Source organism: Engraulis encrasicolus, unplaced genomic scaffold, assembly GCF_034702125.1.
Source record: "Engraulis encrasicolus isolate BLACKSEA-1 unplaced genomic scaffold, IST_EnEncr_1.0 scaffold_53_np1212, whole genome shotgun sequence".
NCBI classification, from domain to species: Eukaryota; Metazoa; Chordata; class Actinopteri; order Clupeiformes; family Engraulidae; genus Engraulis; species Engraulis encrasicolus.
In genome coordinates this window covers 499,954-516,388 of record NW_026945852.1, presented here as the reverse complement: position 1 = coordinate 516,388, position 16,435 = coordinate 499,954, and the positions used below count along the sequence as shown (strand labels likewise).

At 39.8% G+C, this 16,435-nt stretch overlaps 1 protein-coding gene across 1 annotated transcript in view; it reads right to left on the bottom strand.

Annotated features, from left to right (window-relative positions):
* Window positions 1-16,435, bottom strand: part of LOC134444387 (NACHT, LRR and PYD domains-containing protein 3-like) — an 84,560-nt gene that overhangs the window by 45,478 nt on the left and 22,647 nt on the right. Inside the window, exons 12-15 of the mRNA XM_063193719.1 lie at window positions 14,908-15,024; window positions 14,222-14,282; window positions 8,203-8,398; window positions 6,286-8,065 (exon numbers count right to left, since the gene is read on the bottom strand). Coding sequence (XP_063049789.1) covers window positions 6,286-8,065; window positions 8,203-8,398; window positions 14,222-14,282; window positions 14,908-15,024 — 2,154 coding nt within the window. The remainder of the gene's footprint in view (window positions 1-6,285; window positions 8,066-8,202; window positions 8,399-14,221; window positions 14,283-14,907; window positions 15,025-16,435) is intronic.

Below are 16,435 nucleotides of genomic sequence, written 5' to 3'. Positions count from 1 at the left end.
GGCATCCTCAGTAGAGGATAGACGTAGTACCACAGGTTACTGCTTTAGTCTGACAAAACAAGGCCCTGCTATCTCTTGGAAGTCCAAGAAACAACCGACAGTGGCACTGTCCACCTGTGAAGCTGAATATATTGGTTTAGCTAACACAACTCAGGAAAGCTTATACCTAATGCAGCTAATGAATGACTTGGATTCGAATGTGTATTATTGCACAACAATTTATGGTGACAATCAAGGAGCAATAGCACTGAGTAAAAATCCAGTGCATAGGTCAAGGTGTAAACACATTGATGTGAAATACCACTTTATCCGTGATGTACTGAGGGCAGGAAGAATAAATATTAAGTACTGTCCTACAGAAACCATGGTCGCAGACATACTGACAAAATCTGTAACTAAAGTTAGGATCCTTCAGTTTAAGAATGTCCTGTTTGGAAATTAAGTTCCAGTAGGGTCTACATTATTGTAGGCCTATATGGGTTTATGAAGATGAGAACAAGGGGGCGTGTTAAGTTATGTTCTCATGTGAATATTATTTCTGATTATTTTACTGTTATTTTCTGCCATTATGCGGCCATGTAAATGTCTTCACTTGTATGTGATATGTCAGTGTCATAACAAGGACTTTTACTATGACACATGTGGACGCTACAGGAAATGGGAGTTTATTGTATCCCAATGTTCAGTTGTGAAGTGAATGCGGCACGGTTCACTTCAGCTGCCGCTGCTGTAACAAAAATGATGTTATATGAAGGAAAATAAATACACTTCAACTCGAAGAAAATCACGGTAATGTTTGCTGCCGTCTTTATTGATTCATGGATGAGGAAAATGTGCTGCTGATCGATATGGAAAGAGAAGCACAAAACCAAGAAAACTCTACAAATGTACCTTGCTGATCTATCCCAATTGGTTGATTCTCAGTGTAATGGTGTAATGGTGTGAATGTCCCATGTGATCATGACGAATCATATGACTGCAACCAGATAATGGTTGAATTACAGTTTTTTCTCGATTGGTTTGGCTCATTTCTTGAAACTGAGATGACATTCCTATAACCATTGGGTCATTTGGCCAAATATTCTTACACTTCTGCACAACAGTTCAGATAACTAGCAAAATGTCATATACCTCCCAAAACACCTCATTCTTGCATCAGCACTAAACCGTCTCACATATAAATAGTCAGTACCATCAAAATGGCATAGATCCTTCTCAATTGCTTTGGCTCATTTGCATTCATTTAGTCCTTCTGTCAAAATAAACTGGATGGTTCAGCGTAACTACATGGATCCTCATCACTCGCTCATATCACCTCAAAAACAGTTTACCCATGTGTCTAAACTAAATTTCTTCCCCACATATATCATCAGTACCCCCAAAATACATTGTCCCTTTGCCATTGTGTAAGCACTGCCAGTAAAAATGGTTAGGTGTTTTATCTACGTTCAGCTAACAGATTTCGACTATGTATAAAAATGAAAAAGTGAGTGAAACCATTGAAGTTTGACAACACAGATAATTTACCAAGGACATTTATCAGTAAGTTAACTTTCTTTACTGTAAATTCATATACAGAAAGTAATGCCCATATATCACAGGTTTCTCATGGGTTTGGCTCATTTCTCAAAACAGAGATAACATTCTCAAAATAACATGGATAAATGCCAAAGCAACTAGCAATTGTTCAAAACAGAATGTCGTTTGAAAAAATGTCATGAAATTAGCCAAATAACAGAGGAAACTGTAGTATACACGTACAATTATTTTCTACTAACTAGTAAAGTTACAATACCATCTGACCTGTTGAACACTGTCATGAATTTACTATGTAATGAAATTCTTAAAATATGATGTCCTCCTTGACTGTTTTGGGAATTGCGTAGACCACTTTGCATATGATGACTTACACAATGAAATAATGCTGATGTGTTTTGGAGAGGGCAACCATTAGACTGAGAATTGTCTAATTCGTTTAGATAAGCAAGGTCAATTTATTTGGAAAATGTTCTAAATGTATGCTGAATGTGTCAACTGAAGGGTATTTGTACATATCCATCTGCAGAGATGTACTAAACATTTGAGACATGTACAAAGCATTTGATATCTGATGAAAGCAATGAAAAATGCCATTCTGTTTTGGGAAATTGCAAGTTGGTTTGGGGATTTGTCCGTGTTGTTTTGAGAATGTCATCTCAGTTTCGAGAAATTAGCCAAACCAATCGAGAAAAACTGTAACATGTGAATCTCCCATGCCATGTGACCATAACGACTCATGTGAATGCAACCTGGCAATTGTTAGATGGATAAATACCAGTGCATGTGGACTACTGCTTCATTTCCCTCAATAATTTTGTGGTGAAAGAAGCTCCTCTCCAAGGAACGAAGATGCAGAAATACAGCACTCAACAGGCATTGGAAATGATCCACACACACACACACACACACACACACAAACACACACACACACACACACACACACACACACACACACACACACACACACACACACACACACACACACACACACACACACACACACACACACACACAAAAACACTCTGTGTCTCAAGTGACAGCTGTAAGCTGCTAACAGCCACATTTCCACAACAAAAGGAGTGTCCGCAGGGGGTCCAAAGGGTCAAATGACCCTCTTGTGGGGCTTTTAGGTAAAAAGGTCAATTGACCCCTCCGTGGTAGTTCTAGTGTTAAAGCCCTGCCCCTCGCACACAGCAGTTGGAGACCACCAGTGACAGCTGACAGACAAAGAGACATCAGAGTCTATAAAGTAGGCAAAACATCTGAATGGACATTTTCGGTACAAAGTTCTACAGCCCTCATTGCGTAGCTCTCGAACAGCATGTGGCTCGCCTTGGCAACTCGCAAGGTTATGAAAAAAAAATCAGCTGTCAATAATGACACACGGACTGACAGTGTGCATAGCTGATAACTAAAGCCTTGATCAAAAAGCTGACCGCGAGATATTAATTCCTCAGACAACGTTTTGGTTTCTACCTACATCTGGCATTGCGCATGCATGGTAGGCTAGCAGAAGAGGCACAGTTGAAAAGTCAGCGGTAAAAGAATGCATCTTAGCTGGAGTCTAATTGCGTTTAACTTCTGCGTCTCACAAAGTTACATTCAGCATTCATATCGACACCAATATAGTATGATTTCGCCGTGCCCAAAAATTCACCCGACATCAGCAACCTCACGTTGTCAGCGTTTATGTTATTATTTTGTCATGCCAACGTTATTGATTTGAATGTTGTAGCCTAATTAACAGTCAGTCGATTAGTTTCTAGTCGCTGCAACACCAAAATAATAGCTACAGATGAGGACGGGAGAGTGGACGGTAGAGTTCTAGGCTACTCCACGCTCTTGACAGAGAGGGAAGGAGGGGCATTTCAGACACACACCTGCTTGCCTAATCCATTCCGAGTGACAAGTTTTGTTTCTTGTAAGCACATGGGTAACACTTCCAAATAAGGGGCCATAATTAACAGTAAAGTAGCTATAACCTAATACTTCAGTAAGGGTTAATAATCATTACTTAATGCCATATTAGACACATATTAATTGTTATTAATGCATATGTTGAGCATTACTTAACTTTTAGATAACAATAGCACATTATTATTTAACTAATAGATAAGTAAGGGCACAGTTAATAGTTAAGTAGCTATCAGCTCATACTTAACTAAGCACCAAAATTAATACTTAATACAAACTTATGGCATAACTAATGGATAAATAATACATACATATTGGGAGTTGGGACCCTTATAATAGAGTTGGCTGAGGATAACTAATGGTTAATTAATCCATAGATATTGGTGTTTGGGACCCTTATATTAGAGTTGGCTGCAGATAACTAATGGCTAATTAATCCATAGATATTGGTGTTTGGGACCCTTATATTATAAGTTATAATAGAGTTGGCTGCGCATACCTAATAGTCAAGTAATTAGTCTACTGTGACGTCTAGCATTTACTCGTTCAAATCACTGTAATAATGGCAACAGGAGCCATTATATAGCAAGACTGGACGTACACTTCTCAGTGATGGTGGGGTGATGAGATGTAATTTGTTCATGTTCCACTTATTAGTTTTAATGGTAAAAACCCTACAATAAATGCAGAACATTATGAAGAGTAATTGAAGAGTTCAGATGCAAAACCCCCTAAGTGCCATTTCAGAAAATAATCTTAATTCATTTTTATTTAATACAAAGCTATCAAAATTGCATATTTTTTATTTTATTTATGTAATATAACTATTTATATGTATTATCAAGTACATGATTGTAATCCAAACCAACAATGGGGTTCTCTGAAAATATAGATGTGCCGATCTTCAGAAATGGAGTTAGGGGGTTTTGCATCTGAACTCTTCAATTGTTTTGAAGCGAAACTAAACCATTCCTTTGTGATAATTAAGTTAATGTCTGAAAATATTAGCTCCAAGAAGTGCGGTGCATGATGGGTACTCAATCTACAGACAATATTTCGGTATTATTTATTCATTAGTTGTGCCTTACTTTTGTATTAAGTAAGTGTTAATTTTGGTCCTAAGTTAAGTATGACCTAATAGCTACTTAACTATTACTGTACCCTAACTTATCTATTAGTTAAATAATTGTTATGCTATGAACTTGTAACACAAGGTAATAGTTATCTAATAGTTAAGTTACTGCTTGCTAATGTTTGACATATGCATTAAGTAAGGGTTAACGTTCGGCGAGAAGGTCGCTACCGTGGAATAGCAGCACGACAGAGAGAATCTTTAGACCCCGACGTGGAGCGGAGGGGTCTTGTTCTCTCTGAAGTGCTGCTATTCCACAAAGCGACCGACTCGCCGAACGTTAACCCGCTTATTATATGGATATACTTAAATGATTCACACATGGCGGGGACATTTCTTTATTTAATGTTACGTTTATTATAATTTTTCATGTCAAAAGATTGTTGCTGCGCAAAACAAAACAGTGCCGTTGTGGAACACTGCTAGGCAACAGGTAGCCTAGACAACAGGTGTTGTCTATCACAGCAGCTGATTAGAGTCTTGTTGAAAAGTCGCTTCAGCAGTGAAAAGTCTTGTTGCCATTGACAGCGGTCTGATATAGACCAACCCGTCCGTTATCTCAAATATCAGACGTGCGAACGTTGGGGAGCCCCATTGAAATGAATGGAGCATTCGACCGATGACGTCACACCATATAATAATAACAATTAATATGTGTCTAATGTGGCGTTAAGTAATGATTATTAACCCTTACTAAAGTATTAGGTTATAGCTACTTTGCTGTTAATTATGGCCCCTTATTTGGAAGTGTTACCAGCACATGTAGACTATCCTAATTTGAGTTTCTAATATTTCATCTTCAGTTCTATCTAAATAGCCTATAGTTTAATAATTGTATGCAATAATGGTGATACTCTAATCTTAAATAGCCTGGTAGGCCTAATGCAAAAAACCCCTCTCCTCTACAATAATTTGTTTTATGGGCAATGGCATGCTTTATAACTTAGTGTGATATGTAGGCCTAGATTGGCAAATAGGCCCATTTCTATTTTGAAAGATAGATATAGGCCTATTACAGAGGTTACAGTAGCCTACATATGGAAATTATGATTATGATGGGTCTACTTCATCTTAGAACATGTCAATGTAGATAGTCTGTTAAAAAAAACCCTGCAAAGATTCCATTTCTTTCTGTGGTCGTCGGTGATATATAATTACAGTGTAGTCAGTGATTTGGTAAGCTGACATTTTCAAATATATTGGCGCTTTTGAAGCTGCTTTTGAATTCATATTTGGGTTCCGCGCGCTATGCGATTAATCACGATTAATCACAGAAAGTCATTGAGTTAATGCAATTAAAGATTTTCAAGTTTGCCCACCCCTAATTAAAACACAAATCTTTAAGAGGTATCTGAGTACAGTAAAACATCCAGTGCAGCACTTTATGTAAGATTGACTTAATGCTAAAATATTAACATTTCTTACCGGAGTGACTCCAAGTCACAGTTTGAGTTCTTCAGCCCACTGCAAAGTTCTTTGACTCCAGTATCTCCAATACTGTTGTGGCTGAGGTCCAGTTTCTTCACTTTTGAAGATGCTTTGCAGAGGATGGAGGCCATTGTTGTACAGCTAAGTGTACTGAGCCCACAGCTATCAAGCCTGAAAGGGAATAACAGTGACTATACAGGCAGGCAATATAGAAAACGCGGAAAAGTCATCAACCCATTCTCCCTAAGAATACTCAGTGCCATCATACTTACATCAGAGTGTTGGATTCCTCCACTACCGGCTTCAGCCTCTGGAGACCTTCATCAGATCTGGCATACTCCTTCAGGTCGAACACATCCAGCTTCTGGTCTGATGTCAGCAGCACAAACACTAGAGCTGCCCACTGGCCAGGTGAGAGCCGGGCTTCAGAAAGTGTCCCTGCCCTGAGGAAGCTCTGGATCTCCTCCACCAAGGAGTGGTCTTTCAGTTCATTCAAGCAGTGGAAGAGGTTGATCACCCTCTCTGATGAAGGAAGCTCCCTGATCTTGTCCTTAATGTAACTGATTGTTTCAGCATTTCCAATATGCCTCTCTCCACTCTGCAGAAGGCCATGCAGAAGAGTCTGGTTGGACTCAAGAGAAAGACCAAGAAGGAACCGGAGGAAGAGGTCAAACCTTCCATCTTCATACTCCAGAGCTTTGTCCACAGCATTCTTGTGTACGGTGGTCATGGATTCTATTCCAAAAAGCTGTTCCCAACGCTGGTGTTTGGAGATCACATTTTCCCTTTTGCGTGCCATCCTCAGAAAGACATACAGAGCTGCAAGATACTCATGGATACTCAGGTGGATAAAGCAGAACACTGTTGCTTGAGAAATTGCAGATTCCTGTCGGAAGATCTGGGTGCAGACACCAGAGAATACTGCTGCTTCTTTGATATCAATGCCACACTCTCTCAGGTCATCTTCATAGAAGATCACGTTTCCCTTCTCCAACTGTTTGTAGGCTAGCTTTCCAAGATCAAGGATAAGATTCTTGTTCCATTGTCGGTCAAGGTCATGCACATTGCCAAACTTTTGATTTGCCTGTTTTGTTTGGAAAATCAGGAAATATGTGTACATCTCTGTCAAAGTTTTTGGAAGCTGACGTTTTTCTGAAGAGCCAAGAATCACCACAAGGACATAAGCAGTGATCCAGCAAAACACTGGTATGTGGCACATGATGTGGAGACTCCTTGATGATTTAATGTGAGACATTATTGTGCTTACAAAACTCTCATCATTGAACCTATTCCTGAAGTACTCCTCCTTCTGTGTGTCATCGAATCCTTGGATCTCTGTGACAAGGTCAACACAATCAGGTGGAATCTGACTGGCTGCTGCTGGTCGGGAGGTTATCCAAAGTAGAGCCGAGGGAAGCAGATTTCCCTTTATGAGATTTGTCAGGAGAACATCCAAAGAAGTGACACCTGTCACATCAGTCCAACTTTCATTCTCCTGAAAGTTAAGTTGGAGTCGACATTCATCCAGACCATCAAAGATGAACAGTAAGTTATACTTCTCTTGACTGTCAATGGTTAACTGCTTCAGGTCTGGAAAGAAGTGGTGAAGGAGACCCATCAAAGAGAACTGTGTGCCTCTCATGAGGTTGAGCTCCCGAAAAGGCAATGGGAAAATGAAGTGGATCTCTCTGTTGTCTTTTCCCTCAGCCCAGTCCAGGATGTACTTCTGAATGGAGATGGTTTTACCAATACCAGCCACCCCCATTGTGATGACTCTTCTGCTTGGCATGTCTTGACCAGGTAAGAGCTTGAAGATGTCATTGCATTTCATTTGTTTCTTGCTTCTAACTGATCTTTTGGATATGGACTCAATTTGCCTGACTTCATGCTCGTCATTTACTTTTCCAGTTCCTCCCTCTGTGATGTAGATATCTGTGTAGATCTTGTCAAGCAGGGCAGAGTTTCCTTGGATGGGTATTCCTTCAAACACACTCTGGTACTTGTTCTTGAGATGTCTTTTCAATTCAGCACGACAAAGTACATCCAGCTCATCTGGTTCACAAATAAAATTAATATTAACAACCACTGACACACGCCATAGCAATTTAACCTTTCCCATGATGGTATTTTAAAAATACCTAAATGATTCAAGTAATGTACGGAAATTACAGATGATGAAGAATTCTTACGTTCTTTCAGTTTGTCAACAAGATCTGTTCTCTCCATCTCCCATAGGAAGTGCAGTGCCATCTTGAGAGCTCCATCTCTGGCATCACTCTCATCCTCATCTTTTCTATTCAAGTCTTCTTGGTAATCTGGACTAAGAATCATCTTAAATCTCTGCAGCTCATTCTTCACAAATGTGTTGATCTTTTTCTCAATCACCTGAAGCACATCATACAAGTCTTCATGAATCCAGTATATGGATAATATGAACAATCTTAGATTCTTCTTTATACTCTCCTGTTTCAAGTGATCACTGACCTACCCATCTACATAGAATGATGATGCTTGAAGACTGAAGCAATTGCCATTTGTTTGGTTCATTAATTTTGAATACCATGCACTGTTATATATATTGGGGTGGCCAAGGACAAATGAATCCATGTATATTAGGGTGAGCATATTCAACACGTGATAATGAGGATTTTTTCCCCAATTCAACCAGGTGACTGTACAGAATATAGGCCTACAGGTAAAGCCACTCTGCACACAAACTGTTCAATCTCCTGCCCTCTGGAAAGAGGTACAGGTGTCTCCGCTCCCGTATAGGGATGTTAACCGGTAGCCATTTAACCAGTAGTCGACCAGATCAACGTTGACCGGTTACATTTTTCTGCCACTGGTTAACCGCCCCAGTGTTTCCCATACATTGAGGAAACTATGGCGGCCCGCCATAGTTTAAATTTGGCCGCCATAGTTTCCGAAAATGTTAAAAAATATATATATACATATATATATATATTTTTTTTTACTTTAAATTTTTTTTTTTTTTACGATTGCCGTTTTTGTTAAAAACGATTTGAATTACGATTTCCTTCGCATTTTCCTCCTGGAGTAAATACATCCTATAAAGAAAACCACAAGTGCTTGAAATACAGAGGGATCAAAAGCCTAGTGAAGTTGTTGTAGTTAACTTGGGTTTGAGAGCAATAAAAAAACCCTTCCGAGAAGGGACAGTTGGGATGAGTTTACTAACACTCCCCAGGCTTTGTTTTACAGTTGTAATGAGTTAGGTGACAGGCCTTCATTGACAAGGCAGAGGAGACATCGGGCTGCATATAGAAATTAATGTGTAATGAATGTGAATATACATAAATGTGTAATATGTTGTTCAGCCCTTTTAATGGGAGGAATTTTGAAAAACTGGCCCTGTGACCAGCACCCCTCATGTAGAAAGTGTACGCCTATGTGTGTGTGGGGAAAAGGCATAGCCTACCCTCTTAGACCCTTTTTGTTTATGCGTTAACAATTTCACAGTAATCTGAAATTCTTAGCTCTGCTCCTATTTTGTTTTATTATTTTTTTCATTATACATAGACCCCTGCATGTGTATTATGTAGCCTTATTTCTCAAAATATAAATGGCTGAAATGTAGGCCTAGGCCTATAGTTTCTCCATGCGCCAATGTCATACTGTACTCATTGTTTTGCCATTTTGCATTTACACTGCGCGAATACACCCCCCCCCCCCAAAAAAAAAAGGGCAGCGTGAAAAGACACCCCCCGGACAAAAAAAATGCCCCCATAGTTTCCAAAATTTCTGTGGGAAACACTGCGCCCAGTCCCGCCCGACACACTACTCACATACGTGTTATTGGTGTCGTATTGTATGGGGCGATACGATCACTCAATATATAAAAATGATAAATGTGAGCACGAGCTGTCCCATGGCGGAATTTATTAAACACAACCACAGCACAGAGCCAACAGTTTACTGGTATGTAGTTACGTTTTATAGTGACTATTTGTATGCTGCTGGACAGGTCCTATCTGCCCGGCTAAAAAAGAGGCTAAGATTACCTGCTAATATATATAATATAAATATACACACAACCCACTTTTTAGCTGTCTAAAATGGTTCAAACTGTTATTTATACATATCTATGCCACATACTACTACCACTATTTAGAATGTCATACTAGGACAATGTAAATAGCCTATTTGCACATTACAAATGTTTTACTTTATTATCAATTTACTTGCACTTTAAAAGTCTATAAGGGCATTGTATTGTATGGGTACTCTAGGTGTCTAACTGTCTATGTCTACACCTAAAGTATGTCTATGTCTGCATGGGAAAGTAAGACATGCCATTTCAATTCTTTGACTTGGAATGACTGAGCTAGTGCTTGTTACGCGTAGCGGCATGAGTGCCTTCTTCAGGGCAGTTAACACTGTTTAATTGTGTTCCCCAGCCTTCAAAACAATGTTGATGACACTCGGACATATTTTTTAATTAAAAGCTATTTTACAGCAGTGTTATACGTTAACCAAAGGGGTTTTAATGATCCAATGTTGTGAAAACTGGGAGGTCAAGGACAGCACCTGAAATCAGGACATCCTGGGTCACATGGATGTTTGGTCACCCTAATGTAACCTATAGTATCAAGTCAAGTCAAGTCGGTTTTATTGGCAATTTCTTTACATGCGCTGGTCATGCAAAGAATTGAAATTACGTTTCTTACTACTTTCCCATGCAGACAGATATAGACTCTCTATACTCTAGGTGTGGACATAGACAATTAGACAAAGACAGTACCTACACCGAGAGTAGTACAAAGTATACAATACCCATACAGACATAAAGTGCAAGACTGGGCAACAGCAGATACAGAACATTAAAAACGAGGTAGTGTTTTGCATTCCAGTTATGTCCTAATGTTAACACTCTGATATAGTAGAATTTTGAATAATAGTACATATAAAGTAAGCAATTTGTAATGTGCAATATTTACAGCTAGTTGGTTGCTAGATTTTCAGTAGGCCTACAGTCATTCAAGTAATAGGCATGAAGTAGCAACTGTGTCAACATGTGTGTGTGTGTGTGTGTGTGTGTGTGTGTGTGTGTGTGTGTGTGTGTGTGTGTGTGTGTGTGTGTGTGTGTGTGTGTGTGTGTGTGTGCTTTGAGTTAGTTCAGTGTGTGTGTGTGTGTGTGTGTGTGTGTGTGTGTGTGTGTGTGTGTGTGTGTGTGTGTGTGTGTGCGCGCGCACGCTTTTGAGTCAGTGCAGTGTGTGTGTGTGTGTGTGTGTGTATGTGTGTGCGTGTGCGTGTGCGTGTGCGTGTGCGTGTGCGTGTGTGTGTATGTATGTGAGTGATTCTCTAATTCGCCTACACTTTTAAGTCAGTGGATATTATTTGGCAATTCCACTAACTATTAACTGCATCCAATGATGTTTTGGACATTAGAAAACATTTATCTTTCATATAATACAGAAAGTGTAGACATAGCATTATTTCCCTCAGCAAGAATGAATATTTAATACTGGTTTTGGGCGTTTTCATGCCATCCTGTTTTCCAAATGTCAGATTCAGTCTTCATATTAGCATGTAAAGAAACTTGTTTTGCCCAAGACGATTGCAAATGTTGATTCACAGTAATCATCACCAGTGTTGGGTAAGTTACTTTTTAAAAGTAGTTAGTTACTTTACTTTAGTTACTGCGTTCAATTGTAACTGAATTACTTTACTTATTACTAAATTTAAAAAGTAACTTGTTACTTATTACTTTACTTTACTTTTTCGCGGGAAAATTGATTTTAACCAGCACACCTCATAATACACCTGCTTCCCAAGCTTGTAGGCCGGCTGTGTAAATGGCCTAATATTTTAATCTGTACTGTAGGCCTACCTCTATGGAATCCCTCATATAGGCCTTGTCATTCTCACATCTAAAATGCATTTCATGGTTGCCCTGTAGGCCTGTTTATAAAAGTGTCAATACATTTGAATTTAGTCTAACATTACGCCATAGAATAGAATATTGTCTTTTATTGTCATGTCAGCATTAAAATTACTTTTGGTCTCACAGAATAAAAACAGAATGAGTAAGATGAGGTGGCCATACCAAACAGAAATGTTGTAGGTAGGACACTCTGCTTACATCCTCTCCTAGATGTTGCAGCTTAGGCTACTCCAAAGCCTGTCAGTTTCCTGCGCATTGCATTGCATATGCATCAACATTATTATTAAAGATTCTGCCGAATGCAGAATCCGTTCGTGCTGGAAGACGGTTTGATCAGGTAGGCTACATTTGAATAGCCTGAAGAACGAGACTACCTCAACGCGTTGGTGTTGCTTGCGCTGTTGTTCTCACGTTATTATTCCCAATTACTTGACTCGCGCTGGCTGCTGCTGCTGACGGAGCTACCCAAATAGTTTTTTTTTTTTTTTTGCCGTGTAGCCTATTTAACTGTCATCAGTGAGCACAAAAGAGGCTATGGCGTTTGCGATATGGGGTACAGCTGTTTTAGAATGCATTTGCGTAACAATGAACTCGGAATGACTGTAGATTTAACTGCGCAGCGAATCACTTTCACTTTCCCTCTATGGCGTAAATTAAAAGGTTAGGGAAAAAAATGATGGTGGAACTCCAAGTATTGTAGTATAGGTTAACCACATCACAGCGCAATGGGCCCATGAAAGTCCCAGTGAAATACCTTGCATGCACGAGGAAGGAACAGCAGTCTGCGTGCGCGCTCTCACACACCCACTTCCGAGAGCTCGAGAAGGGCTGGGGAAAACAGCCCCGACAGAGCTCTTCGCGCATCTAGAACTAGCCTACTAATAACAGCAGACCTTAAGATGATTTCAAGGCTGAAATTTATAACGAGTAACGACCGTTACGGCAGCGCAGTAACTGTAATTAAATTACTGAAATTTGAAGAGTAATGCGTTACGTTCCTACGTTAGTGCCAAAAGTAATTAAATTATGTAACGACGTTACTTAGTAACGCGTTACCCCCAACACTGATCATCACAATATGACAAAACTGTCAGAAAGACCACTGTCCTTTCCATTATACATGAAATTTGCCATTTTATGTGTGTCCACGAAAACTGTGTTAACCGTCAATGGTGTTACAATTAAGTATGACAGTCAGGGTTGCCAGATGAGGCTGATGATTTCCAGCCCAAAAAATGATCAAAATCCGCCCTAAAAATGCGCCAAATTCTATTGATTTATATGGCAGTGGGCAGGTTTTTCTGATAGATGCTGGCAACACTGATGACAGTTGAGGAGGAGTATGTTTTTGCCAATTTATATCCATATTGACAGACAAACAAACAAAATAATTTGTGTTCTAGGGAGATGGGTTTGTCTGCTCTGTGTTTTCTCCTAAAAAAGTGCCGACTTGTTCCCCTGCACTGTTGACCGTAACACAGTTGAGTAACACGGTTGACTGTTTTGAAAGTGTTTTTGCGCTATTGATCCCTTATGTGTTGGAAAAATCCTATGAACATACACTAGGGATTATCTCTGGAGAAGGAAGTCTTGTGTAAGGAGGGTGACTATATTCAAATTAGACGTTACAGAGATTTATGATGAAAAATGTGTCAGTCTGTATCACAGTGACTCATAAAAGCCTACTTATGAAGCTCAACAATCACATTTTCTATATCAGTTGCACAGATTAATGACAACATTACTGCTAAGGGACATAAGCACTTTCAAACATATATTGTTTCAACTCTGTAGTATTTTTATATATGTTTGAAATGACATAGTATTTGTCCATAACACTGTTGACAAAATAATTAAGCAAATGTTCGCTTTCATTAGAGTATTTATCAAATGATTTAAGATTAAGCTTGGCAATTTGTTTGTTTGGAAACTTAAATATATACACTATGTAAACATATAGGTCATTTAGTTAAAAAAAATACTGATAATTGACATTTTGCTTTTGCCAAAAGCGTAGGGGAATCGTAGAATCACTCCTGTGTGTGTGTGTGTGTGTGTGTGCGTGTGCGTGCGCGTGTGTGCTTTTGAGTCAGTGCAGTGTGTGCGTGTGCGTGTGTGTGTTTGTTTTGAGTTAGTGTAAGTAGAATGTGCATATGAATTTTTTTTGTTAAACTCCTGTTTCAAATGGTCACTGGCCTCTCTATCTACAATGATTATGCCTGAGGACTGTAGTATTTGCCATGAGTTTGGTTCATTCATATTGAAAATATATGCACTGAACAGATTCAAACACATTCACTTACCTGGAATACATGAGTTAGACTCTCCTGTTCATGCTGAACACTGGTACCTTTCTTTGGCTTTCTGAAGAGAAAACAGAGTAAACAAAGACAGATACACATAATCAATAATAAAATAGTATAGAAAGAGTCACAAAGCTATTAGTTACTATACAATCTGTAAGAGTAGTGACATCTAATATTTTCTCAGTAGCTGTAAGCCACAGACACAATCACTTGAGTTGATTTGTAGTTTCTTACTGTAGATGAGCCCGTCGATGGGCCTATTAAGTCTTCGCTGAAAACACCTAACAACACTTCATCATACCAACATTGCTATGACAACACAGTGAGTCTTAAGTCACCAATTAAGACATATACAGGTTAACAATGAACATTCCTCCAGAAATGAGTATTGAGTGTGAGTTCACGAAAAAATTCCAAATGGGGGTCATCGCAGAAAAGTTTGGGAACGACTGCACTATGCTAAACTCCCCAAATATGATTTTGCATATCCATGGGGAACAAGCCTAGGACACTTCACTCACTCACTCACTCACTCACTCACTCACTCACTCACTCACTCACTCACTCACTCACTCACTCACTCACTCACTCACTCACTCACTCACTCACTCACTGTCATCCTGTCATACTCAGACTGTCCTATAATCAATGAAGACACAAAAAGCCCTTCAAACAATACATACCCTTGGGAAGAAGACATGGGATCCTCACGGAAGTGTGGAAGAGCACCATCTTTTGACCTGTCACTCCTCAATGACACCGAGCTCTGTGCAGATGACAGTGATCTCTGTGGCATGAATCTGTGGAACAGAAAGAACAACATGAGAGTTGCAGTGCACTAAACACACACCTTTCAGAGTCCGTATTCCTCTTTGATGATTCCTGAAGTGTCAGAAACCGTCTGTCGGCTTCCATAGAGAGGTCTATAAAACCTGCACATACTCATGCACGCACAAACACAAACCCACACACACACACACACACAATGTTATGTGTGTGTTTGAGTGTAGGTTTTGGAATTGGTATTTCAGCTTAGCTACCTGCTATTGCATCTCTATTCTGCACTGAGCTCCTGTTTCCAGGTTTGCAGCTTAAGCCGGGCTTACACTGTGCAATACTTTAGCTGGGCTTACACTGTGCAATATTTAAGCCAGGCTTACACTGTGCAATACTTTCAGTTGTGGGTATTCAGCTCCTGCTCATACTGTACGAGGGAATCACAGGATTTAAAAGTTCACATCTCACGACTCACATCCTCACATTATACCAGCTGAGGGTCAGATGTGAGCAGAATGCTTACACTTGGCCCTTTAACGTTATAGCTGGGGGTTTCAGTTTTTGTTTTCTGTGGACTGTCAAATATTGATAGTAATTACATTGTCAACATTTGATTCAGAGGCCATTCTCTTACTTTTCCACTCTGCACATCTAAATATTGAACTATTTGCGTATTCTTTCCAACTGGCCATTGGCTTTCTGTTTTTCTCCCCATTACCACCACCATCCAGGGAACCTGAAGGGGGGGGGAGTGTCAGCGGCCCTGCCACCATCTCTCTCTCTCTCTGTGGAGTCGGAGGACACACTTCTGATTTTGGTGGAGTCGGAGGCAGTAACACTTCTGATTTTCACCACCAGCCCCACCGCCATCTTCTCACTCTGTCTGGCTCTTGTCGGAGGCGGACACACTTCTGATTTCTCTCTCCCTCTCCTATCTGTTTTCCCTGCTTTGCCAGTCTTGCCTTGTCTTCCTACCCTGTAGACTTCTTCTGTCTTGTTTTTCTGAACAGAAGCAAACATGGCTTTGATGAACTGGTCGATTAATGCAATTGACACCATCTTCTCAAATATTAAAGAGGGTTTGAGAGAGCCCAGCTATCCAGATGGGGTCGAAGCAACAGGCTACGTGATGGACTCGTAGGTGAAATGGTGTGTCATGTGTCAATCTCCGATGGCCATTGAGGACTTAAAAGATATTTACATTTTTGGATTCATGATTTCAAACTTCTTGATGATTGGATTCATGATTTCCAGCTTGTAGATGATTGGATTATTCTTGATCTAAGGAATTTGCCTGGAATGTTGGATGAGGTGGGCGGCTCCATCAGTGCTCAGACTGTGGTTCTGAACCTTGTTTTGGAAATCTCTGTGGCTGGTCACCGTGCTCTGGATAAATTGATGGAAGGAGTAGTGACCATTCAACACCACCTGGAA